General features: G+C 51.1%; 1 protein-coding gene across 7 annotated transcripts in view; it reads left to right on the top strand.

Moving 5' to 3' along the window:
• KIAA1671 (KIAA1671 ortholog) overlaps window positions 1-26,358 on the top strand; it is a 187,187-nt gene that overhangs the window by 119,924 nt on the left and 40,905 nt on the right. Inside the window, exon 1 of one of the 7 annotated variants that reach the window (XM_059138796.1) lies at window positions 3,567-4,939. The exons of the other annotated variants lie outside the window; for them this stretch is intronic. Within the exon in view, the coding sequence (XP_058994779.1) occupies window positions 4,655-4,939 (285 nt within the window). The 5' untranslated portion in view covers window positions 3,567-4,654. Of the gene's footprint in view, window positions 1-3,566; window positions 4,940-26,358 lie in introns of those variants that run through there. 7 annotated transcript variants of the gene reach the window in all.

Below are 26,358 nucleotides of genomic sequence, written 5' to 3'. Positions count from 1 at the left end.
TGTAGTGCAAAATTTAAGGAGGCACAGAAAAAAATTGGTAATCAAGATAAATAATGTTTTACTTTTTGTTTTATTTATTTATTTTTTATAAACATATAATGTATTTTTATCCCCAGGGGTACAGGTCTGTGAATCGCCAGGCTTATACACTTCACAGCAATCACCATAGCACGTACCCTCCCCAATGTCCATAACCCCACCCCCGTCTTCCGACCCCCCTTCCCCCAGCAACCCTCAGTTTGTTTTGTGAGATTAAGAGTCACTTATGGTTTGTCTCCCTCCCGATCCCATCTTGTTCCATTTATTCTTTTCCTACCCCCTAAAGCCCCCCATGTTGCATCTCTACTTCCCCGTATCAGGGAGATCATATGATAGTTGTCTTTCTCCGATTGACTTATTTCGCTAAGCATGATACCCTCTAGTTCCAACCACGTCGTCGCAAATGGCAAGATTTCATTTCTTTTGATGGCTCCATTGTGTATATATACCACATCTTCTTTATCCATTCATCTGTTGATGGACATCTAGGTTCTTTCCATAGTTTGGCTATTGTGGACATTGCTGCTATAAACATTCTGGTGCACATGCCCCTTCGGATCACTACGTTTGTATCTTTAGGGTAAATACCCAGTAGTGCAATTCCTGGGTCATAGGGTACTTCTATTTTCAACTTTTTGAGGAACCTCCATGCTGTTTTCCAGAGTGGTTGCACCAGCTTGCATTCCCAAGTAAATAATGTTTTAATGTGTTTTTTTTCTTTTTTAGATTTTTAAAGTAATTATTATTATTATTATTTTGAGAGGGAGAAAGAGAAGGACAGTGGGGAGGGGCAGAGGTAGAGGGACAAACAGACTTACCACTGAGCAGGGAGCCCCACACAGGGTTCAATCCCTTGACCCCAAGATCATGACCTGAGCCAAAATCAAGAGTTGGATGCTTAACCGACTGAGCCACCCAGGTGCCTCTTAATGTGTGTTCTCTAAATGATAAAAATTAATGCAAAAATCTATGAAGAACAATCTGTTAACATTATAAATGAAGACAGGATCAGTATCCCTGATTTTTTCCTTTTGGCTCTCATGTCAGTACAGCTCAGCACAGCTCTGAACACGGTCCCCTTTAGTCAGACAGTCAGGTTTCTGCTAATTTTTCACACAGATATCAATCTCCTATATGACTGTGATATAAACATCCCTGTAGCTAAATGTTTGTGTAGATCCTTCTCGTTTCCAAAGACAGATTTCTGGGCATGGAATTGGATCACAAACTGCAGGGTCAAAAGGCAGGCATATCCTCCCACTGGAATCTTTTACCACAATTTTCAAACATACAGAAAAAATATACAGGGTACTCCCATAGACTCACCAGCTAGATTTTATAATTGCTAGTGTTTTTGCTAAATTTGCTTTATAAAAATCTACCCATCCATCCATTCATTAGTACTTTTTTATTTTTTATGTGTATCAAAGTAAGTTACAGACTTCAGCATGCTTCTGCATGTAGGTCGCTACCTGGCAGGCCATTGTTTTTAAGACTTTGGATCTTAGGTGTTAAATTCCCTTCGGAATCATGTACCAATTTCCATTTATGTCTGCTACAGATAAAAGTGTCCTGTTTATCACAGCCAGGGCAATACTGGTGTTCTCACTTTAAGGTGATTTACATACTGCTTTGATTTAGCATTTTTTTCCCCTCTGAAGGTTCCCAGATTTCCCACCTCTATGTCCAGATGGTCTATTAAAAAGCTGTGTCCTTTTCCAGCTCTTTAGGTATTTCTGGTGGGACTTTTCTGGAGCCAGGTGGGAAGGACTCGGCTGGTTCTCGTGTCTGCCCCCACGCCGCTGTTCCTAGCCTGCTGGGAGGGGTGGGGAGCAGGGCTGTGAAGTGGCCCGTCTGCTACAGGTGGCTGACCATGGTCACTCCACGTGAGGAAATGGGCAAACTCAGGAGACCAGAAGCCCTGGGATCCTGGAGAGCGTAGGGGGGTGGCGGGCAGAGCTGGAGACACGTATGGAGGCAGGATGTAGTGCCTGATGCCTGTTTCCTCGTCTTCGTGATGGAGTTATGCTTCCTGACATATAAGATCTGCAGGATATTGCAAAAGCCCATTGTCAGCCTCTTTCTCCCCTCACTCATTCTGCACCAGCCCTTGGTTTCCTGACCCACCAGATACCACCCTGCCCCTGGGCATTTGATTCTCCTGTGATGTCTGTGAGCCAGGAATTTGGGAGCAGTTGGGTGGGGTGGCTCTGGCTTAGGGAGCCTCATTAGGTGGTAGATAAAGGGCAGCCAGGCATCTGATGGTTTGACTGGGGACGTGGAATCTACTTACGAGGTGGCCCTACACGGCTGGCACACTGATGCTGGCTATAGACTGCGGGCTTGATTCCCTCCATAGAGTCCTCTCCCTAGGACTGCTTGCTCGTCCTCACAGCACCATCTGAGAGAGCAGAGTGGAAACTGATACTCTTTGTGAACTAGCTTTTTGGAAGTCACACCCTGTCACTCCTGCCTTATTTTCCTGGGCTCAGAGACCCAGCTCTGAGGGGACCAAACCAGAGTGTGAATAACAGCGGCAAGGAGGGCTGGGGGCCATCTTGGAACCACACTGAATGACCTTGGTAGATGACTTTGCATTTCTGAGCCTCAGCGTCCTTCTCTGTCAAATGGGTTCATGCGAAGAGTCATGAGTTGATTCCTGTGAACACTTAGAATGGCGTTGGGGGCTCAGTTTTACTGCCAGTGAATATTAGCCACTGTCTTAGCCACCTGCCAGGGATTCTTAGTCTCTGTACCTGGTGTAGGTACTCTCTGAATGTTGAAGTGAATTAGTGAATGGATGAATGAATGAACAGCCGTAAGGACTAGAAATCCAGATGGAAAGCCTTCTCAAGCGAGGCCCTTTGATGGAAAGCCTTCTCAAGCGAGGCCCTTTGATCAGCATCTGGGGAGCAAATATTTGTTCAAAACTGAGGTAACATGGGTGGGGGAGGGCATTTGGGATGCAGTCAGACCAATCAAGGTTTCAGTCTTGGACTCGGCGTTCGAACAATAAATATTTACAAACTCCAACTCTAGGCCATGTGCCCTGTCAGACCCAGAAAACAGAGGGTTCGGAGCGGCCTCCGTCCATGCCCTCATGGTCTCTTTGCTGTGTGACCTTGGGTGAGTGAATTGATGTCTCTGAGCCTTCATTTCCTCACCTGTATAACGGGGGCATGGATCCTTGAGGGAGGGAGAAAGCTACTTCAACAAGTGTCTTTCTCCTCTGTTATCCAGATGCTGCTGTCTTGTCTGCCCCCCAATCCCTTCCCCCATGCCGACTGCTCTAGCTGCACAAGGATTAAAACCCAGGAGCTCATGTGACCCAGTGTAAACCATGAATCATTCCCTTTGCTCTCTGTGCCCAGCCCTCTACCCCCAGGATGGGGCAGATGCGCCTGGGGTTGCCATGGCAACCCCGCCTGCACTCCAGTACAGCCCTGCCCAGTTCCTTCCTTGGGGGACCTCCAGACTGTTTCACCTGGCTGGGTGTTGCTTTCCAGGGAGGGAGAGAGAGGAGGCTGGAAAGGGGAGAGAGACAGAAACAGAAAGACAGACAAGCTCAGGGACAAACAAGTGGAAATTGAGATGCGGGGAGGGAACAGAAAACCCGACCGAGAAACAGGCCACCAGAGGGAGACAGACTGACAACCATGATGCCGAGGAGGTCCCAAGATGCTGCCCGTCACCCTGGAGGCAGTTTCTCAACTATCCCAACCTTCCCGGGGCTGCCAGATCCCTGACCCAGGCGCGCCCACGAGCATGCACGTGCAGCCCGCGGTGAGGGCACAGGGCGGGTAGGCTGTGGGCACGTGAAGTCGCCATCAGCCCCAGAGGATGGTGAGCGAGTTGGGACTTGGGGGAGGAAAAAAAATGGGGGCAGACGTCAGCTCCCTGGGCGGCCGCCTCCCCGAGGCCCCTCCTGCATTCCTGGGCAGCGAAGCCCCTCGCCTAGACGGGGACTGATGTCATCCTAGGCTGCCGAGCCAGGGGACCCGGGGGCCCTAGTGGCTGCCTCCGGAAGTGAGCTAGCTGCCAGCCGGCCGACAGGTTTAGAGTCTCTGGCCAGAGGACGAAAAACCTGCATGGCATGGGTCAGGTGAGCCGTGTCCAGCAACCTGCCCGCCGGGTCCTTCCTGTGTGCGCCTGGGAGGGGCCGCCTACCTGAGGGACGGTGAGCACCGGGGCACCCAGGGCCACCGCCTCTTCCTCCCCCACCTCGCGGGGACTGTCACACCCTGAAGTGAGTGCTGCTCCATTTCCCCAAGCTCCCAGTCACAGCCACACAGCCCGTGCAGCCCGTGAGCACCGCTGGGGCTGGGCGGTCCCCAGCGTGTTGACTTTACAAATCCTGGTCGACCCTGACCTGAGACTCCGAGACGCCCGGCCCGACCCTGACCTGCCTCCCAATTCTCCGCGAGACCCGCAGGTGCCGCCAGCGGCTGGCTCCGCGATGCTGATTTACTCCCCGTCTGGCTGAAGAGGGCTGCCGGGTTTTCTCTGCAAGCAAGCCCAGAACTTGCGGAGCGGAAAGTAGAAAGAGGGAGTGGACCCTGGCTGTGCAAAATTACTTTGTCCCTCGCTCACCTCCTTCCTCCCCTCCCCCGGCCCCATGGATTACCTGGGAGACAAACTCACGGTGGCCCAAACCCACATGACCCAGTGGATGGGCACTGTGAGGAGGTCCTTCCAGGAGGCCCTCAACTTAGTGACCACCACGGTGGGCCACGAGCGGACAAGCGGGGAGCCCGCCGGCCGGACCCCCTTCAAGCGCACGTCCTCCTTCAGACATCTCGCCTCCCGGAGTCGGGAGTCTTTCCGCCGCTTCTCCGCCCGCAGCCAACAGAGATTTTCTTCCCTGAGGAAAAGGCAGACGGACTCGGAGCCACCAGACCTTGTAAGCTTATTATGTTTTTTGGGTTTTTGTTTTGTTTTAAATATTAAAGCCACAGTAAAAACTCCTCCCCTCCAGCGCTCCCCCAGAGTTGTGGAGAGGGGGGTCCCCATAGATCCAACCAGGAAAGTTGCCTCTTCCAGAATCATTGTCAATCAATCCCTGCCGTTTCCTGTTCCCTGTGCCTCAGAAAAGAGGCATCAGAGGTGATTCCCCGGGCCGGTGGAATTACTCCCTCTCCCGAAGCGGTCAGGAAGCGTATTCCGCGTCTGCAAGGATGGGGCTGGCATGTGGGTTGGGTTTGCTGTGCCCGTTGGTTTATCTGGAAGTGCCGACACTCAGATCCCAGACACAAATGCTTGTGCTCCCCTATTTTTAGGGAGGATTAGTTGGCACCTGCTTCATCTCCTCTGACCCTCCCAGGGTGGCCAAGTGTTTGTGTCACATGTGTGTTGAGTTAGGGCTTTTATTATCTTGTTGTAAACGAAATTCCAAAGTGGCCTCTGAGTATCCAAGGAGACCCGAGGGGGTGGGCAGCCTCACCTGCTGGGCTGTGAGCCTGGGGCTTGGTGTGGGTCCTGGGGGTGGGGGGGTTCTGTCTTCTCTCACTCTGGGCAGGCTCTATGGGATTTAGGAGAGCAGGGTGCAATGACTATTCCTCCTAGGAGATGGTAAAGAATCGATCTCAGGAAACTCACTGAGGATTTAGAGAGGTGGCACTGGGCCCAGAGAGGGAAAGGCACCTTCCTGGAGAAGCACAGTGAGTGAATGGCAAAACCAGGGCCAGGATCCCAGGCTTTGAACTACCCGGTCCAGGCTCCTCCTTTTTTCTCCCCAGACCTTCCCAATAACTTCAGGGAAGCCCCCCTCTCTGACCAGGGCTGAACTCAAAGAGAGGGCTTGCTGTTTTCACAGAGGAGGCTTCTGCCACCAGACAGTGTCAGCCCAGCTCAAAAGAGCCTGAAGGTGAAGGGCTCAGCCAACTCCTTCTCTGGGTTCAGCATGGTGATATGAGCTGATGGTCATGATGGGCCCCAGCTTTGAGCGATGAAGCCATGGGGTCAACCAGGCTCTGAGCTGGCCCTCTGCATGCTTCTGGTTACTGAAATCTCCCAGCTGCCCTGATGGGTGCAGGGACTCAGTGTCCCCAGAGAGGTGTGGTGACTCCCCCAGGATCACACAGCAAGGCAGGCGGTCAGATGCAGACACGCAGCTCTCATTAATATGACATGTTTTCTGGTGGGTCTATGCTGCTGTATAGCCCTGGAAGAATCATCTGGAAGGGGTTTCCTGGGCCAGGGAGAGGAGGCCTCTCATTCACTCTTTCTGTACCTCTTTCTCTCTGTTTCTGTCTCTCTGTCTCTATGTGCACATCTCTCTGTCTCTCTTTGTCTGCCTCTGTCTCTATGAATCTCTCTCCCATCCCCTCTGTGGCAGTGCAGTTCAGGGCATGGGGTTTGCTAATGTTCAGCTCTCTCGCCCTCGGAGCTGTTTGACCCTCGGCACTGGCTCAAATCTCTCAGGCCTTGTCACCCTGTGTGGTATGTCAGCTGCTGTGTGGCCTGCCTCCCAGCTTGGTGGAGGAATGAATGCAGTTAGGCTGTGCCTTCTCTGCTCGCTATTGTGTCCCAGCGCCTGTCGCTGTGTAAGTAGGGGCTAAATAACTCGGGGCTTCGGGCCCTTGCCCCAGATTTAGCACTTGGCATCTACTGAGCCGTGAGCACCAGCTGGTGTTGGAGTTGAGAACTTGACTCAGACTCTGCCATGTCCTGGTTGAGGGATTTGACCCAGTAGGAGGCGTCAGTTTCTTCTTCTGTGAAGTGGGGTGAACCACGGCATCATGTGGAGGTCGAAAGGAGCGCCCGGCAGACAGAGGATGCACACGCTTGGAAACGCCTCCTCCCTGTTGGATATCGCGATGTTTGGACTCGGCGGGATGAGGGAAGCCTCAGCTTCCTCATCTGCGAAAGGGGGATTATCATCACTTCGTGTTTCCATTCCCCACAATTATTATTTATCAGCAAGGACGTGCCTGTAAACATGGGGCTCATGCAGCCATGCCTAGCGTGTGGTTTCATTGCCTTCAAAGTCTGCCGTTGCCACAACCAGACCTTTTCTCTCCAGCCGTTCCTTCAGAGATTCCCAGTGAACTGGAAAATCCACACACGCCCCCTTTTACTTGGGGGCCCCACTTAAATATTTGTTTTATAGGAGGAAACTTGGTAAAGGCAGAGACAATTACTTGAGAGTTTGGGGACAAGGGGACTATCCCATGCTGGGGTGGGGAGGGCAGCGGGCTTTTGGTCCTTACAACTTGAACTTGTACGTGATTTATCTAAAAAGTTTGTTCTGTTCCAAGTCCAGCCTCAGGCTCGTGTTTACTCAGAGCGCTGTGGAAGAATCTATCACAGGCATAAAGTAACCCTCAAAGGCAGGCCCTGAAATGTTTTCTAAGGCCAGCCTTGAAATAATTTGCTAATGGCTTGCCTCTGAGTCCAAGGAATAAAAGGGGGAAAGAGGGAAAAACAAACGCATTGTCTCTGTGCGACAAAGACAGGAAGAGGCACGTTTGTGCTGCAACCCAGTGAGCCTGAGAAGGAAACCCAGCAGACTAGATGGACTCTCAAGTGGAGGCCAGACAGAAAGTTCCAGAACCCAGGAACAATGGCAGTGCCACAGAGGCCAAGGCTGGAATAGAAGCGGGAAGTGGGGGGTCTCCAGGGTCAGGGAATGCTACCCAGAGGGATCTGGAACAGGACAGACTTGAGATCAGGTTTCGAGTTCTCCGTGTGCCGGCCAAGTGACCTTGGGCACATTAAATCACCTCTTTGGACTTCTGTGTGCTTATCTGTAAAATGGGTTTTCACCTGGGTGGTGGGTGTTCCACGAGGATAGAGCAAGAACAGCACACACCCCTGGCCACTGTTAAGTGCCCCCCACACAGGAAGTGCTTTACGACTACGCATCACAGGTCACTCTGATGGCTCAGGGGCTGGGGCTTGGAGTCTGTGGCTCCAAGTCCCACCTGCCCGGGTGTCCAGATCAATTGCCTCAGGAAAGAGAGTAAGGGTCTGGCCGGCCTCCCATGGACATTTCTTGTGTGCCAGGCTCTGCACTAAACACAGGGTGTGTCTTACCTGTGTATCCTCATGTCCTTGTGTTTTCAGCCCACCTGCATGGGTTGAGTGTGTCCCAAGGGTGCAAGCCCAGGGGAGGTAGTGTACAGTGGACACACAGACACTACTCCTGTCCCTAACGGTCCTTTCTAGGATCCAGGCGGACAATGATACACATCAGCACACAACTATATCATGCATGTGCCAGAAGTCAGGAAATGATCTTGAAATAGCAAAGACCCATCCGTATCATCAGACTGCTGCTGCATATCAGAGTCTCTGAGTGTCACTACACTGGGTGTCTTGGGCCAGATAATTCTTTGGCGGGGAGAGTGCAGTCCTGTGTATGGAAGGATTCTCCCTGGGACATGCCAGGAGCACCCTCCCAGTCATGACAACCAAAAAAAATGTCTCTGGTTGCTGCCCAGTGTCCCCTGGGGGCAGAATTGGCCCCCCCAATTCCCCCACCCCCCATCCCAGCTGAGAGCTGGTTGTGTATAATTTGGTTTGGAGGACTGGTCACTGTAGCCTGTGTATGTCCCCCATCTCCAGAGTCAGGGAAAGAAAGAAGGGCAGGCACCTGATTCTTGCCAGAAACTGGCATCCCTGTGGAAAATGGGGTGGGGGGCTAGCCCCAAGTTTCATGGATGAGAAGTCGAAGCACAGAGTCACAGGCCTAGGGTCACATACCTGGAGTGGGTGGCTGAGGCCAGGACTCCAGTGCTGCGTGGCCCCTAGCCATGCCCTGCCCTGGGGCTCCCCCTGTGAGCACTGGAGCCCAGGCTCTGTGTTCAGTACTCCAGCCCAGGCTGAGTGGGAGTATTTGGTTCTTTGTCAATTATGGAGTGAAGTAGATACTTAAAATATTCAGCAGGGCCCAGCGTCTCCCCACTGCACACGCGCACACACTCACACACACACACACACTCACACACACACATGCACACAGACACACACACCCTTTTCTTAGCAAGTGGCAGAGATTTTGAAAGGAGAGGGGTTTGTGGCTCTCGTCTTCCAAAGCCCTGATTTGATCAATGCTTCTTTCGTTATCCGTTTCTTCAGGCTGCTCTAATAAATGACCACAACCCTCGTGTCTGGAAGCAGAGGGAAGCCTCTCCCTTTCCAAGTCTGAAGCCAGAAGCCCCCAGTGCAGGTGCGGTCAGGCCACACCTCCTGCCTAGGCTCAGGATCCCTCCTACCCCTGGCAGCTTCTGGTGGCTCCAGGTGCTCTGTGGCCTGTGGCTGCGTCACTCCAGTCCCTGCCTGTGCCTTCATGTGGACTTGACCTCTGTCTCTTATAAGGACACTTGTCACTGGGTTTAGGGCCCACCGGATAATCCATCATGATCGTGTCTTGAGAGACTTAACTTCGTTCCATCTGCAAAGACCTTTTCTTTTTTTCCCCAAGTAAAGTCACATTCACAGGTGCGGGGGGTCAGGATGTAAACAGGTGTTTTGGGAGGTCATTAGTCAACCTACCACTCTCCCCATTCCGGCCCTTCCCCTCTAGTCCATCCTCTGTCCAGCCACCCAAGGAGTCAAGACATTCCCCTGCCTCACCCCAGACTTAGAAAGTCCCAGCCTCTGACCATGGCCTTCAGGGCCCTGCAAAACCTGGCTGTCCTTCCCTCTCAACTTCAGTTCTTAACTGCTGTCCTCCATGCTCTTTCGACTCCTGCCACTCTGACTTCCTGCTCTTCTTCAGTCTATGCCAGCTCCTCCCGGACCCAGAGGGCTTGCCCTCACTATTTCCTCTGCCTGGAATGCTCTTCCCTCTCTCTTCCCCTCCACACAGAGAGACTTCCTGAGAGCTGAGGCTGGGGGAGAATCCCTGCAGTGTTTCTCTCCTCTGCACCCTCATTAATATCTTCCTGCCTCTGACCTCAATTGTGCTCCCTTCCTCTCACTCATTTATTCTGTGCCCTCCACCAGACTGCAAGGCCTGCGACGTTATGTCTGCCTTCCTAAAATCCTCTCTCCTTTATTTTTGTGTTCCCCTTGTGGTGCCCTCTCCATCTTGCAAATGGGTAAACTGAGGCCAGCTACACCCCTTCTAAGAGTGGACACCAGAAGTCCAGCCCAGGGAGGTCTGGGGTTCTTTCCAGGACCAGGGCCTTTGCCTTCCTGGTTCCCTCTGCCTGGAGCGCTCCTGTGGCTCTCTTCACCTCTGCTGCTCCCACTTATTGAGCACCTACTGTGTGCCAGGTACAGGTTGTTCCATTGCTCCCGAGACTAGCCTTTTGGGGAGTAGATCCAGCTGCCAAGACCCCTTTCTCCATCTCCCGAGGCCAGTGCCAAGTGCTGCTTGCCAGGGCACATCCAGAGCCCCACCAAGGTGTCCTGCTCCCAGGCCACCCTTAGGGCATCCAGCTGGTGTGTTGAATTTAACTGCCACCCCAGAGACCAGTGTGAGGTGGCCAGGCCGCTTTCTCTAGGGCTGGCCCTGCCGCGCCCAATCTCAGGGCTCCTTTTCACCCTCCAGGCAACAGAATGATGTCATCCTGAAAACAATGGCCCCTTCATGGAGCCAGCCAGGGCTAAAGGCTGGGCCAGGGGCCGGGCCCTCTGGGAAAGACCTGAAGAGATGGGCAGGGCAGGACAAAGGGCTCAGCTGCTCGGCAGGGGCTCTGCTTGTGACAAATTATGTTGATCTCCTCTGCCCTCCCCCAACTAAGAAAGGGGGGTGTGCTCATCTCCTATTTGGAAAGTGTAGAGAAACTGAGCGAAAACAAAATCCACCCATTATTCTCACATCAGTGTGAACCAGTTTTGGCATTCAAATGCATTTCCTTCCTGTCTTTTTTCCTCCCTCCCTCAAACTAAATTGTCAGTCCTCCCTGTCTTTCTGGCCTTTCAGAAACGTACATATCTTTAGGGGAAAAAACATAACCAAAACATTGTTCTTGGCCCTGCAGCCCTCTGGCTGGAGGAGTGAGTCCTTCCCCACCTGTGGCTCTCTAGAGTGACTACAGAGTGGGTCTGGCTTGCATCCCTTTGTCTGGCTTTCCGAGCAGTCCCTGAGGTTTAACCCCCCCTCCCTTCTGTCTCTGTGACCCCGGGGGGTCAGGGGGCTTCTGTGACTCTGACTTTTCCTCTCCCTTTCAGCATTTTACAAATCTCAGATGTTTTGTCCAGACAAGCCCCTCTTGCTTCCTCATCCGGAAGTGAAACGTCACAGGAAGGAAATCTGGATTGATACGTGTCATGGGGAATGTTATATTTGGGGGTTTCATGAAGAATGAGGTATTTAGCAAGGAGTCATCAAGATAATTCCTTAGGAGAGGAAGTGGCATATTGAGTTCTTATTGTGGTTTGCTGGTAGATGCTTTACCTCTGGGTCTTGGGGGATAGGGGGAAGCCCTGATTTGAAGCACCTGTCTGTCCCCAGGGTGTAAATCCTCCCACTGGGGGCGGTGGCAAGCTAGGGACCCACCGTCCAAGCACCTGGAGCCAGGAAAGGACCCGCAGAGCTCCATGGCCATGGAGCCCTTGCACCACGGAGACTCAGTACAGACATCCATGACCTCAGGGCCATAGGTAATAGTAGAAGGTGATGATTAGGGAATAATAAGATTTGAATATTTGTTACCCTTGCTTTTGGTGGAATTGGTTTAATTGTGTGTTTATTTAATTACTTTATTTTGCTAAAGATTGTTTATTTATTTGAGAGAGACCAAGGTGGGGGATGCAGACTCCCTGGAGCCAGAGGGATGGGGGGCAGGGCTGGATCCCAGGATGCTGAGAATGTGGACCTGAGCTGAAGGCAGATGCTTCACTGACTGAGCCACCCAGGCGTCCCTAACTGTGTGTTTATTTAATGTAATGGTTGTGTTAAACCACCGGCTCACAGTGGATCCTGAACGGACCCATGGTTGTCTCTGGGCAGCCAGGGCAGGCCAGCTCTAGCACGCCATGGTCACGTAAGAGAGATCAGAGCCATGGATTTGAATCCCGGCTCTGCCTCTCAGTTGCTAGGCGACTTTGGGCAGGTTGCTTTGTCTCTTGATGTCCATCTTCTGTAAGATGGGAACGGTGCTATTACTTCACCCCCGGCCGTGGTGGAGGCAATCCTGAGGTGATGCCCATGGAACCCAGCATGGTGCCAGGATGGTGCCAGGCGCATACGTCAATCTCAGCAAATGGTGACTGTCATTCTCATTGTTGTTCTTTGATTAGTGCCTAATGTTTGGCAAGACACATGGGCAGCCTCAGAGTGGCCCCCACGGATCCTTGCCTTCCGACGTTCAGCACGGGGAAGTAGCCTCCCCAGCCAGTCCAGGTGGACTTGCGTGACTGAGAGAATCCAGCCGAAAGTCTCAGCGTCACTCCTGAGGTCAAGTCACAGAGACCCTGCAGCTGCCCCCCTGGTGTACACTTTCCCTCTCTTGGAGCCTGCACTCTGGGGGAAGCCACCTGCCACGGTTCGAGGACACGCGGACAGCCCTGTAGAGAGGTCCCACATGGCAAGGAGGCAAGACATGCCACCAGTCACATGACTGGGCTTGGAAGCAGGTCCTTCAGCCTGCGGGGGGGAGGGGGCTGCATCTCTGGTCAACGGTTCAAGCCCCACGTCATGAGACACTGTGAGCCGGGACTGCTCAGCTCAGCCCCTCCTAGATCCCTGACTGCCAGTAACTGGGAGAGAGCACACATGGCTGTCGTTTGGGGCCGCTGTGTTTTGGGGACTACTTGTTACACAGCAACAGACAATGAATACCAGATGCTTCTCTCTTATACCTACAGCAAGCAAGAGTCTGAGCGTGGCTAGGGAGTATTACTTACTGCTTCCTCTCACAGATGAGTAAATGCAGTGGGAAGAACTCACGTGACCTGCCCTAGGTCTGTCATGGGGTAGCTTTCAGGCTTCCCCCTGGAGGCTTTTCTTGCCTCCAGCGTTCTTGCTTGTAAAGGAGGCTGCTCAGCCAGCCTGGGTCTAGGGTCCCAGAGGCTTTTGAGCAATGCACCCTTTTAGGAGTTGGCGTGAATCTCCTGGCACAGGATGGAACCCATTTCTTGGATCCTAAGTGCTCATCACCCACATTTAACTCATCAAACATTCATCATAAAGCCCGAGCCAGACACAGTAGCAAACTCTCCACACTGATTTGGGAGCCTCATATGCAAGAGTGGCTTTTCTCCAGCATTCGTCTCTAGGTCCACTCAGACCGCCCCAATCCACAGAAAGGAGGATCCTAAAACAGAACTTATGCCAGGAGTTCAACATTGCAAAGCTTGTGAACAATTTCTGCTTTTGGCTTTTTAACATAGATTTGCTGTCCTTGGCTGCTTTTTTCTGATTGGGGGTGGGGGAGGGGGGCAGAGGTACAGGTAGAATTAGGTCAATTCAGTTGAGAGCTTTGTTCTCCCTTCAGGCAGATCTGAGTTTGAATCCCAGCTCTGTCACTGACTAGCTGTGGGACCTCAGGCAGAGGATTTTACTTCTGTGAGCGTTGGTTTCCTGGTGAAGCATGTAGCACAGCGCCCAGAACCTAGAGAGTATGTAGTAAATATTAGCTGCCGTTATCCTCCTATATTCCCAACATATCAGTCAGTTAGGGCATGTCATGCTGCAGTAACAAACCATCAGCTCTCAGCGGCTCAATACAGAATGTTTATTTCTTCCCCACAGTGAGTGCTCTGCTGGTTCCGCAGCTTGGTATGGCTGCCTTCCCTCCAGGCTGTTAGTGTCTTGTAGCAAAGCCATCTGGGAAAACGGGATGCCTGTATAACAGTGTGGGAGGAAGAAAACTTGAGCATCACTCCAAGGCAGAGGCTATCATCCCATTTCACAGGTGGGGAAATTAAGGCTTGTGGAGTAACTCGTCTTGAGCACTTCCCACGTGCCAGCCACAGAACAAAGCACAATGTCTTATTACACCCTCGGCCCTCCCCCCACCCCAAAGTAGGTGTTATTTTTGTCATCTGTGCTTTACAGATGATAAAACTGAAGCTCGGGGAGAAGATGGGACTTGTCCAAAGTCACCCAGTTTACAACCTGGACTCTGGCTCAGGCCCGCTGATGCCTCATTTCTTGTCCCTCCCCATCAGGACTACGGGTAGAGAGACCTGGTGTGCCTTGAGGCACCATGATGTAGATCAGGGTTTCATGCCACGGCCACATTGACCCTTAGGGCCAGATCCTTCTCTGTGATAGGGGCTGTCCTGTGAACTGTGGGGTGTTGTGCAGCGCCTCTGGCCAGTGTTTGCAGAATTGACTAAATGTCCCTTGGGAGCAAAATCGCCCCCAGCTGAGAACCACTGATGTATGAACGGGAGGAGTCCAACATGAGAGCCCAGAAATGTAACTTGAGGTCCCTGCGAGGCACCTTAATAACCACATGACCTTCGTTGACTGACTCTGAGAGAAGCCAAGACATCGGTAGGGCTTTGGAATTTCCTAACTTTTAGGTAAGATAACCTTTGACTCCTGATGTAATTTGGGCAGGCCTTTTGACCCTGATAAAAATTTTTTTGCCCCTATTGGCTACAAAATGGAGCAAATCGTGTCTGCTGACAAAGGCGTTATGAGGATGACATGACATGTTTGTCGGGCATGGCTCTCAGCGCACAGTCAATGCTTTATTGTCATTCTGGTTGTGACCTGTCACAGGAGGGGGAAGGGGAAGGGTGGCTGGGGCATATCCCCCTGCATTCAAAGATACTTTTTTTGATCTGCTGAATTCCCAGTCCTGTGTCGTCAGGCTTTGCATCCAAATATTTGCTTTCTGCCGAAGCCAGAAATTACCCAGCAGCCCACATTCCTGTCTCTCACCAGCCTGATTTCTAGAAATGGCCCTCCCTGGGCACACCTATAATTTAACATTTATAATTCCTCAGGTAGTGGCTAGAAGTCTGTCCTTTCTTCCTGGTAGTTGTCTTCTGCTCTTGGGAGGGGGAGTGATAGTTGTAGGGCTGTGTTGAGACAGCTGCCTCCCCCAGCCTCTGCAGACATCTTGGCAGGAAGTACCCGGAAGGTTCTAGAACCTCTGGTGCTAAGTTCAAAGAGTGGACCAAGGTGGCTGCCCCGGTGGATGATGGGTGAACAGAGTTTCATTGCCCATAAAAGTTTTTATATGAGCACTGAAAGCAAGTGTAAACAGGTCACCGAGAGACGGGACTTCAGCACAGAGTTCCTCTTCTGAGAGCTCTCCTGAGCTTTGTCAGAACATCTAGATCATTCCATCTGACTCTTTTCATGTTGGGGAAACCAAGATCCAGAGAAGGAAAGAGACCTACAGAAAGTCATGCAACAAGTCAGGGACAGATCCAGACCTGGAACTTGGGTTTCTAAAGTCAAAGTTGGGACATTTAGGGAATGTGCGGTTCTCAGCCTTGATATCCTTCAGAGCTGAGCACCAGAGCTGCTGTTTGCAAAACTCTGTGTGAGAGGCATGAAAGATCATGAGACAGTTCCCACCTCTGGGAAGTTTTCAGAAAGTGGTTAAGTTGCATATCCAGACTCCGCAGCCCTGAGCCAACTTCTTCTCCATAGCATCTGCTGTGAACCTAGTTTCCCTATCTGTAAATGAAGGCTCTAGTGTGACCTTTTAAGGCCTCCCAGTGGGATCAGCCTGGATGCAAATCTCCAATCCTCCATCTGCTAGCTGTGTGACTTTGCCTAAGCCTCAATTTCCCCATCTGTAAAAAGGAAATCATCTACTTACGACAGCAAGAATTCCTTCATCACAGGTGTAAAACGCCCCCCAGAGCACCTGGCATGTGGTAGTTGTTGGTAATCATGTGAGTTTCACTGTATCTGGTCTCCCTTTCCAGTCACCACTTCCCGGCCCATGCACAGGCCATTCCCCTATCTGGAATGATGAAACAGTGGCACAGGAATTTCAAGGAGAGCCGGTGGGACTGGGCTACAGAGATGGAGCCAGTCGCTCCCAGCCACCCTCCCAGACTCCTTTGCTGCCACATGGCTTCCCCACCCACCCTGCAGGACACACCACTCTGAGCCCTCCCTCTTGCCCCTGAGTCGGCTACTTGATAAGGAAGCATATTTCGTGCCTGTGGTGGTAGGGGGGAGTCTTTAACAGTGGCCGCTAATTAGGAAGGAAGTGGCTACAAAGGGTTAATCAGAGACATTCTGCTCTCTAACTGAGGGAACAACAGTTGGAGGTTTTTCGTATCCTACGCTGGAGATTTTTTTCCTTTCCTCATGCATAAATACAGGGCCTTTTGGGGGAGGGCTGGAAAAAGAAACAGACTGTCAGAGCTCTGTATAATGTGAGCCCCATGGATTTTCAGCAGCTCTGTGCCATCGGTGGGAAAATGTAATCCCTCCCCTGAGCCAAACCACCAGGAAGAGTAGGGGCTGCCTAAGTGGCGTCTGTTGGCCCTAGGCAGATGAGGGATGGAGGAAACACAGGGGCAGTGTAGACGGGAGGCCTGGGTTTGAATCCCACCACAGCTACTTCTTCTGTCTTGGGCCTTGGCCAGTGACCTTGACTTCTTCGAGCGTTGTTGTCTGACTTTGGGTGACTGGGTGACTCCCAGGCTAACCCTGGGAGGACTGAAGTCAAGACTTTGGAGGGTGCTTGGGTGCTGGTTCGCTGAGAACAGTCTCAGGTGGAGCTCTTACGGGGCTGAGGCAGGCCCCAGAATCTGCCATTATAGCAGGAGCCCCAGATGGAGACAGGCCCATGGGTGCCGCACTTGGATAGCCAGTTCCTTCACACAATTCACTCAGTCAGCAGATATCTCTTGAACATCTACTGTGTGCCAGGCACAGCTGGAGGCCTGGGGACCAGCAGGGAAAAAGCCAGAGCTGGTCCCAGCTCTCAAGGACAGTGTGTCATTACAGGAGGGCATGCTGTGGATTTGCTCGAGGGGACGTCTTGTACTTGAATGAATGAGTGGATGGATGGATGGATGGATGGATGAGTGAATGAATGAATGAACATACACATGGTACATGGATTGTCGGCACCCGTGTTCTGATTGTACAGGTGTGTCTGCACTTTCTTCCAAATTCTCCCTAGTGATTCTTGCTGGACCAGGAGGCCATGCTGAGAACTGTTTGTGCTTTCTGGTCTTCCGGGCTCAGCACTCACCTCACACATTCGTGCTACTCCATAAATAGCTGATGGTCGGATGAACGAGTGAACACAGAGACAGACACAGGAATGGACTCTGCTCTGGGATGGCCACCAGCCAGGTTCGCTGGATGGATAACTTATAGGGCTCAGGGCAGCCGGGGTTTCTTGCTAGGAACATGGCATGGAGAGGCTCTAGATTTAAATCAGAGTTCTCTGTTTAACAGCAGAGTGTCCTCCCCATAGGGTCACCAGGCCTACAGTGGTCAAGTCTCAGGGACTTGGGGGTTCAGACCTTGTCTTGACCAGCTAGAGCAGGTCCAGCTTTATTCTTGGCATCCCTGTTTGGTACCCTCTGGGCCACTTGGGCTTTCTGTGGGTGCCCCTGCCCTGCCCCATCTCTGCATCCTGTCCTCCATAAGTCATCTCCCTGGATCCCAGGATTCTCGCAGTTGCTCTGGGCTCACCTGTCTTTGTTTATGTGGCTGCATGGGGTTGGAGTCAGACAGCCTTCCCTGGCCCCCATCTGGAATCCTTTCAAAGCCAAGGAGAAAGGTTTCTTACTAGCTGATTTCGATCCCACCCTCTGCTCATTTAAATAGTTCACCTGCTATGTGCCAGCCACGGTACTGGGTGCTTTCACATGCCTGATAGTACTCTACTCCCATGATCACCCTCAGGGGTCACGTGGAAAGGAGCACACGCTTCGTGGCCGGGGCCCTTGCCCACCGAGGCTGGAGCTTCTCCCTTCTACTTCTCTGCACTGATGGCCCCGTGAGCTGAGTGGCTGGGGTGCTGAGTTATGTTTTACCCTAAGTGCTGTGAGGACAGTGTCCTCTCTGTTTTGTTGAGTCAGACCATGCTAGTTAGATAAAGCTAATTAGGTATCACAGCTAGTTGGATAAATCCCAGCTTTGCAGCCTACTAGCTGTGCGACAGAGGCAAGTTCCTTCCCGGCTCTGTGCCTCAGTGTCCTGATTTCGAAGGGGGATAATGTTAGCACCTCATAGGGTTGTCCTGAAGGATATGTCACTGGGGACCATATCTGGCACTTAGCTGGCTCTGAATATGCTTTGTATTGGGGTGCCTGGGGGGCTCGTCCTGTTATGTGTCTGACTCTTGGTTTAGGTTTGAGTCATGATCTCAGGGTTGTGGGATCCTTTTGGGATTCTTTCCTTTTCTGTCCCAACCCCTCTGCCCCTTCCTTGTGTGCACACATGCAAGCTCTCTCCCTCTGTCTCTCAAATAAGTAAATAAAGTCTTAAAAAAATAAATGTGCTTAGTATTGGTACGAGTATTATCATATTCATTGTCATAAGAATATTATAAATACATACATAAAATATGATACATATTTTGGAGGTGTGAGTTCCATACAGCAAAATGCATATATGTCTTAAGCATTCAGCTTGATGAGTTTTGACAAATGCTCGTACCCGTCTAACCCACACCTCTACTAAGATCTAGAACATTCTCACACCCCTCCCCCGCAAAATTATTTTATGCCTCTTCCAATCGGTCTGCCTTATCTGGCACTTAACAACCACACTTTGAATGAATGAGTGAAGAGTGAATGAATGAATGAAATCTGTTTTGTCTGATCCCAAACCTCTTCAGGCCGCCTATGCTTGTGATCATTACTTAACTTGATTAGCTGTTACATGAAGGTTTGAAATAGTACAGGAAGAAAGTCATCATCCTAGGAAGACTTCAGCATGCTGAAAAGATCCCATAAAGTCCGATTGCTAACAAAATAAATGCCTGTCCTGGGGTGCCTGGGTGGCTCAGTGGATTAAGCCGCTGCCTTTGGCTCAGGTCATGATCTCAGTGTTCTGGGGTCGAGCCCCGCATTGGGCTCTCTGCTCCGCAGGAAGCAGGCTTGCTTTCCCTTCTCTCTCTGCCTGACTGTCTGCCTACTTGTGATCTCTCCCTCTGTCAAATAAATAAATAAAATCTTTAAAAAAAAAAAAAATGCCTGTCCTATTGGGATGGAGAAAGCGCCGATGTCTGGATGGGATGTGCCCTGTGGGATTCCCTGCATGTCTGGGCCTCCCCTGAGAGGTCAGGCATGGCTGGTGCCCTCCCTGGCACCTCTGGGCCCAGAGCCCCTCTTCCCACTGCCCTCAAACCTATCCTGTCCCAGGAAAGCAGAACCTAGTGTCTCAGGCCTGTGGAATATGGGAGGTAGAGAAACTTCCACCATACATTCTCCCAGTGATTTTCATGGGGTTGGGGGGGCCAGGAGGTAAGGGGTGCTGGCAGGGCTCCAGCCCCCCTACACCTTACTCACAATGCCCCAAATCCAGGTTGCTCCTTGACTAATGTGATTGTGCCTTAAGAGGTTTTCCTAAAGCTAGAAAAGGAAAAGGAAAGCGGGGAAACACCCACTGCCCTCCATCAGACACTAGACGGGCAAACAGGGCTAGCCTTGCCCCTGACAGTAGTAAGTGTGGTTCTGAGCCTGGGCTGCTAACTCTGAGTTCTGAGTCTTCCCAGCCGGTCCCCCGTGGTCCCACCCTAGAGAGCTGAGTCTAGGGGGCCTGCCTGCAGCCCAACCCCTGTGATGCTCACTGAGGGATCTGGGGTACACAGGTGAGCCTACAAGTGGTACCTGATTCCCCCTGAGCAGATTCCTGCGGCTTTGCTGCTAAGAGGGGGGGCTTTGACTTCGTTTTTCTCCCTTCGGTGCCTGGCAGGTCGCACAGGGCTGTTCACTCCCTCTGGAGAGGTGGTGATGAAGTCATCCCCTCCCCGCCCCTGGGCTGTGTGGCTGGTCAGGTCAAGGGGCCATTTGTACCCGCTCAGGCTGACGTCATCCCAGGAAACCATTCAGCGCTGGGGGCCACCTTTGGCCCTGGCTGCCTGCCCGCCTGTCGCCTGTGTCCTGTTTTGTTTGGTGTGTGGGGCGGACTCAGGGAGCACCTCGTGGTTGGTGGAGACACGGTCTCCTCTCAGCTCTCTAACAACAGGGTGACATGATCCCTTCTCTCATGGAGACACCTGGGGTTGTGGGCAGTCTGGTTCCAGGTTCAAATCCCATGGGTGCCACCTCCCAGCCTGATGGCTGGGGGCAGGTTACTTGTCCCTCAGCTTCTTCTTCTCTGAAAGCGAGGGAATGGAGACGTCACCTCCTAGGGTTGTTCTATGATAAGGCCAAGGTGATGCATGTAAAGCTGCTTAGTACAATGCCTGGGCTCTCAGGAGGCACCTGTCACTCTCTGTTGTGATCGTGGTGGTGGTAGCTGTCATTTCTATTGTAGGGGAGATGGTTACGAATGACGTGTGCCTTATTCCCAGAATTGATTTAAGTCAAGCTTTAAAAAAAAAAGCAAAACAAAAACCCAAAACAAACCAGACACACTTGCTCCCTCTTGGATCCCCGTTTGTTTTAAATCAATGCGAGTTAGCAAGACACATAATTGGGAAGCGGGATGTGGGTGGCTTCCTAAACCTTCACTCTGGTAAGGCTCTCAGCCTCCTGATTTGCAAACCACTGTTGAGAGAACTAAGGTTCTCAGAATGTCTAGGTGTCTGGGCAGTCTGATGTAGCTGGTCTGGGCTGCTCTCCTGGAAAGTGGAGTCTTCAGCGCTCCCCAGGTGATCCTGCCAGAGCCTGAGAACCACTGGGTCAGGCAGCATTATCTAAAGGACCCAGGCTTCTGGGTAAGAAGGACCCAGGATCAAATCCCAGGTCTGCCACTTGGCTTCCAGGTGCAACCAGGGACAAGTTCCTACCCCTCTCAGAGCCTTGGTTTCCATACCTGTGAGAAGTTTCTAGAAGCTGCTAGGGGGGCCACAACACCCACCTGGATGGTAACTCTGAGGAGGTCATGAGTCAGAGTGGACCTCCAAAGATGTGTTCCCTGGGTATCAGGGTGAGGCTAGGAAGATACCTGTCCAGCCAGCCATTCCCACCTTGCCCCCATGGAAGATTTCGTTGCTGTCTTTCACCTCACTCTTCTGGTCTGAGAGGTTCCCAGAATTCCTTTTTGCTACACTTAACACGATAGATGTTCCGTGCCTAAGGAACACCAGCGACCGTACATTTAAGAACCACGTGGTTAAGCGATGTTTTTAATGGAGGACTTTTATTTATGCAAATATACATTAGTTTCCTCCAGAGACCATCACTGTCATTCTCTATGTCTGGGATCTCCATTGAGAGAAGTGCAGTAGATTGGCCTGCTGATCTGAATGGGGACATCTTGTGGCGGTGACTGGACACACCAGTTTCACCACATTCAAAAATGCTAAATCTTGGTGGGGGTGGTGGGAATGTGCTTCCAAATGGAGGAATTCGGTAGTATGCATTGACTATGTAATTCACAAACCGCTCTGCTTGGATTGATGTCTTGCATAACACGCTTCAGGAAATGTACCGACTCATTTTTATTTCCCCCTCTAGAATTCTATACATCGGTTGCCATTAAGGGACTGTTCTCCAAACTGCCTGTATACGAAGTCAACAATAGTACGTTCCTTCCTCTATTTTTCTTGGGTGGAGAGGAAGGTACGTGTATAGATATGTGACTCACTCCCATCCAGGCACTGATGGGACAGGCCCTAGAGGGCCTTGAAATTCCAGAAGAGGAACTCTCCATCTGGTCTAGCTCTCCCCCTCTTTGTTCAGAGAAGGGGCTGAACCGAGATAGAAATGACTTGGCTAAGGTCCTGCAGCCCCTTTCGGGCAGGCATGGAATCCAGAAAACCTCACTGCTGGACCTGGTTTTTTTGCTTTTTGGATTTTGGTGGGTTTAGTGTTTTTTGTTTTTTTCCTTGCTGTTCTCCACCTGGCTGAGTACCTTGCATGTTGTTTTTACAGCCTGAGCCTGGTTGGCCTCCGATCATTATTGAAATGAGTGGATGTTTCCGGGAACAGAGCGAATCCATAGAGTTTAATTAATGAATGTGCCAGAGGGCTTGGCAGCTGGATTCCTGTCTTTACCACTGGCTTGGCTGGCACCCCATTCAGGAACTGTAGGAGGGTGGGGTCCATCTCCTTAGCAGAGGGTGGGGTGTATGTGTGTTTGTGTGTGTGTGTGTGTGTGTGTGTGTATGAGAGACAGAGAACCTGAAATTTGCCTCCCCCACCCTTCTTTAGAGTCCCGTGAGACCGCATATGATTTTCTTCATTGCTTTTAAAAGCGCTGGCATTTTGTTTTTAGCATAGCATTCTTTATCAATTTGTCGAAAGGAAATCATCCCTCAGAGACCCCAGAAATAGAAGTGGCTCTCGCGTCAGCAGACCTAGCAGCAATTTTAGTTATTTCTGTTGTTGTCCAGCATGTCAAGCCAGGTCGGGCTCCTCTGGGGAGCAGCAAAGCTCAGAAAACCTTGTGGTGCTGAACTGGGATGTGGGGGGCAGCTGGGGACCACAGCTGAGCCCAGCCCCACCCCCTCTGCTCAGCGCTTGACAGCTCTGCAAGGCAGGACCTCAGAAAGGCTGCAGAGCTCAGAGTTGGGCAAACCCAAGTTTGAATCCCCGATCTGCCACTTGCCTTCTCTCGTATCCTGGGGCAGGCATGTGCCTTAACATTTCCGGATCTCAATTGCTTCTCCGGGAAGCTAGAAATACATGAAATGCATGTAAATGCACACACTACGGAGGGCACTTAGCAGAGGGTCTCACAGCAAGCCCTCTGTAAGAACTGGTGGTTATATCCTAATCATCATGATATATACATTCCAATTTTATAGGGATGACAGCTGAGTCTTGAGAAATTCATTGACTTGCCTAAGGGTTAACGTCACATTATGGCTGGGCATCTGTCTGTGACTGCCCCCCCCCCCCCCCCCCGTCCCCACACAAGCCCCAGGCTCTGCCATCTCCTTTATATTTTATACACAAAGACTTGAGGGATCCTGGGCACTTTGGGCTGTTTATTGGAAAGCCCTTTTTTGCATGGATTTTATGTGTTTCTTCTAGTAGTGCTGGCTGCTTGTTTTCCCCTCTACATTCACACTTTTGAATTTTCCTTCCCACTCTTGGAGTCTAAAGAATCAAAGCCAGACGTGTGACTAATTAACACCTCCTAAGAGGGGAAAGGTGACCTTCTAGATGTCATTAAAATGGCAGCCACCAAAAGAAAGTGATTCTGCCCCTCACATGACTGTCTGGTGGGCATCAGCTCCAGAAACAGACCATGTAAGCTTTCCCTTGTCATCTCTCCTCTCCAGTCCTGCACCTTCTGGGTCCCTGGGTGGGGCCGGACCACAGTCATAATGATGCTATTGGCAGATGACATTGATTGAGTGCTGGCTCTGCCCAGGCACTGTTCCAGGTTCTTCACCATGCTTGGATGCTTTTAATCCTTCCAGGCATCCTGTGAGGTACGTATTATTACCCCATTTCATGGTGGTGGTGACTGAGGCTCAGGGAGGTAAAATGACCGGCTCAAGGTCACACAGTCGGGAGGCCACAGAATCGGGATTTGATCAAGGCCTTTGGACTTGAGCCCATGAACATGACCTTGGTGCTGTCCCAGAGCTATAAACTCTTCAGTGTACTTGAGCTCTGAGTTGGAACTGCCCTGACCTTATTTAGAGGAGGAAGAGGGGAGGGAGCCAACATTCTGAAGTCGCTACTCTGGGCTTTATGTGCCAGATGGTATGAGCCTGTTCCACGTAGCTACCATTTTATTCCTTTCTTTATATACTCCTCTCTCCCTCCCCCTCCCTCTTTCTCTTGCTTGGGCCTCTCTTTCTTGATGAAGAAATCAAAGCTCAGAGACATCACAGGCTTACCCAGATCGCACAGCCTGTCAACTCCAGAGTCTGAACCCAGATCTGGGGGTGCCGAGCCCATGCTTTTTCCCCACACTAAGCCAGACGGTGGCATTTTTGATCCTTTCACTACAGAGGAAAAGGGATAATGTGGATCCAGAGTGTGGCATCATGGAAAGAGCCCTAGACCAGGAGTCGGGAAGCCTGGTACTTAGTCTCACTTTTAACAGGACCCTGCTGTGGGGCCCATGAAAATCTTGCACCTGCTTTCACCTCATCGCCCCATTTGTACCACAAGGTCTTGGTCTTGGTCTCCCTGGTTTCTGAGCCTCGCCAGCATTTTGTGTATATTCTGATGAAAGCGTCACATGCCGCAGTGTTTATCCTGAAGAAGATGAAGCTCAGGGCCGACCTGCAGACCTCTGAGACATGGTCCCTGCAGTAGGGGAAAGATGCACCTCCATTCAATGTGTCTTCCATGGCAGAACTTAGATGAATAATGGAATTTTTGCTTCATAAACAAGAAACTTTTCCCTAGGAGCAGAATAAACAGGTCCCACCACTGGGATACATTTTGGAGGCTGTAGACATTCACGGTTGGACAAACAAATACTCATTTGCTTCACATTAGGGAATGTGAAGTGGTGAGTCTCCTATCTCTGGAGGAAACCAAGCAGAGGCTGGGTGCTCTGGATGCAAGGCAGAGTGGCCTCTCCAATACCTTTCAGCTCTGTAATCCTGTCATTACCCAAGAGCCGGTACCAAAGAGGCTTCCACCCACCTGCTAACTCCAAACTGGCAGGGGCTGCCAGGGCTGTCACAGATTCTCAGGGCTTATGGGAGCTCAGCTCTATAACCGATTGTTAATGTCTGCCTGGGGCAAGCAAAGCGCTGCTGTTACCACTTTTTACTTTTATTTTGTTGTTCCTTTACAGGGTAACAATTCGTGATTGCAACATGAAATTATTACTATGTTTCTTAAAATCCAGGGACAGGCAGGCATGGATGTGAGCACCAATGGCAGCAACAACCCCCAGCTGCCACACCCAGAATTCTCCGTCCTATTACTGTACCCAGCCTGTGTGAGTGGCTTTAGGAAGGTGTCAGGGAATTGCGGAATGATCGTTACTAACCTTGGTTTCCCTCAGTTGGGGAAGTTGGCAGTACCTAGCTTTGGAGCTCAACAGAAGCAGGCATAAACAAAGTCATTTGAGGTGCACCTCTTCCGTGTCTTGCAGGGACACCGCTATAGGTAGGCTATAGGCCTACCTAATTTTCCAAGCCTCTCACTCATCAGTAGGTAAATTGCACATGTGCGGGGGAATCAAGATGGGCCTAGATGACCAGCTTCTGTAAGTCTCTTTCCTCCTCCTCTCAATTCCTGTTATGAGCCATCATACCCTCATCAAGTGATGTCCTTCCAAAGCAAAATAAATGTGGCCAAAGCCTTCTTGAGAGAGTTTGTCCACCTGGCAGGATCCGTGGCTAGCTGGGGAAGTTTCTAGCAGGTAGGTGATTGCCGGCAGGGAAGACTGAGTCTAGAGAGGTTAAGCCACAGATCCCTAAGCATCTCAGCTTAAAAGCAGCGGAGTTGGGCCTATCTGTCTCAAAAGTTCCTACTCTCAAATATGTCAAGTGAATGGTTGTTCCGCAGTAGGTGTTCAGTACACAATGGCTCCTTTCTCTCATCTTTGTCTCAAAAACAGTTTGCCTTTGTATGCCAGGTTGAGCTAGGTTATGCTTCAGTAACAGACAGCTCCTGTTTTAAAGCAGAAAACCAGTTTTCTCTCTTTAGTGTCCTGCACGGCCACAGACATTGGTTTTGTCTGTGTTTCAAGTCATTGTCACTCCAGGGCCCAGGTTGGTGGAACAGCTTGCCTGGGACATGGCCCTCCACATGGCAGAGAGAAAGGGTGCATGGCCAGCCATCCACTGGCTCTTAAAGTTTCTGCCTGGAAATAAGTGACATCACTTCTAGCTCAGCTTTCATTGGCTGGGGCATGTCACATGACTGTACTCTTCTCACACGGAGAGGCAGTAAATATGTATGCCTTATGATACGGTCTGCTGCCACCATTTCAGTGTGATCTCTACAGATTCATTTATAGAATTGATTTGGCACAGGCCCATTTTGTTCCCTTCTTGATAGTACGAGCCACTGTTCTGGATTAACTCTGTCCTTGTCTCTTGGATCAGTCAAGGAGCTCTGAGTCACCCGTATACCCATTCTCAAGTACAGCACAATTTCTAAATCCAACCTCCCCATACACTCATTCATCTGTCGGTTCATCCCAGAAGACGGCCACCCTGTTGCGGAAAACAACTTTCAGATGCCAGAGTTCTTTAAAGAAACTCAGGGTTCTGGCCTGCGTTTCTCTGAGCCACTGAAGGGTTGCTGACTTCCCCCTTGGGTCCCGCCTTACCCCGGATGGGCTGTGTACCAGACACTTCCGTGTCAGGATCAGACCAGTCTGGCCACCTCAGGAGGGTGCTCGATCGCTCAGGGAGCTCTTTATCTCTGGGGGCTTGGGAATTCCAT

The sequence above is a fragment of the Mustela lutreola genome, chromosome 11 (assembly GCF_030435805.1).
Source record: "Mustela lutreola isolate mMusLut2 chromosome 11, mMusLut2.pri, whole genome shotgun sequence".
Taxonomy (NCBI): Eukaryota; Metazoa; Chordata; class Mammalia; order Carnivora; family Mustelidae; genus Mustela; species Mustela lutreola.
This window is presented reverse-complemented; position numbering and strand designations above follow the sequence as displayed.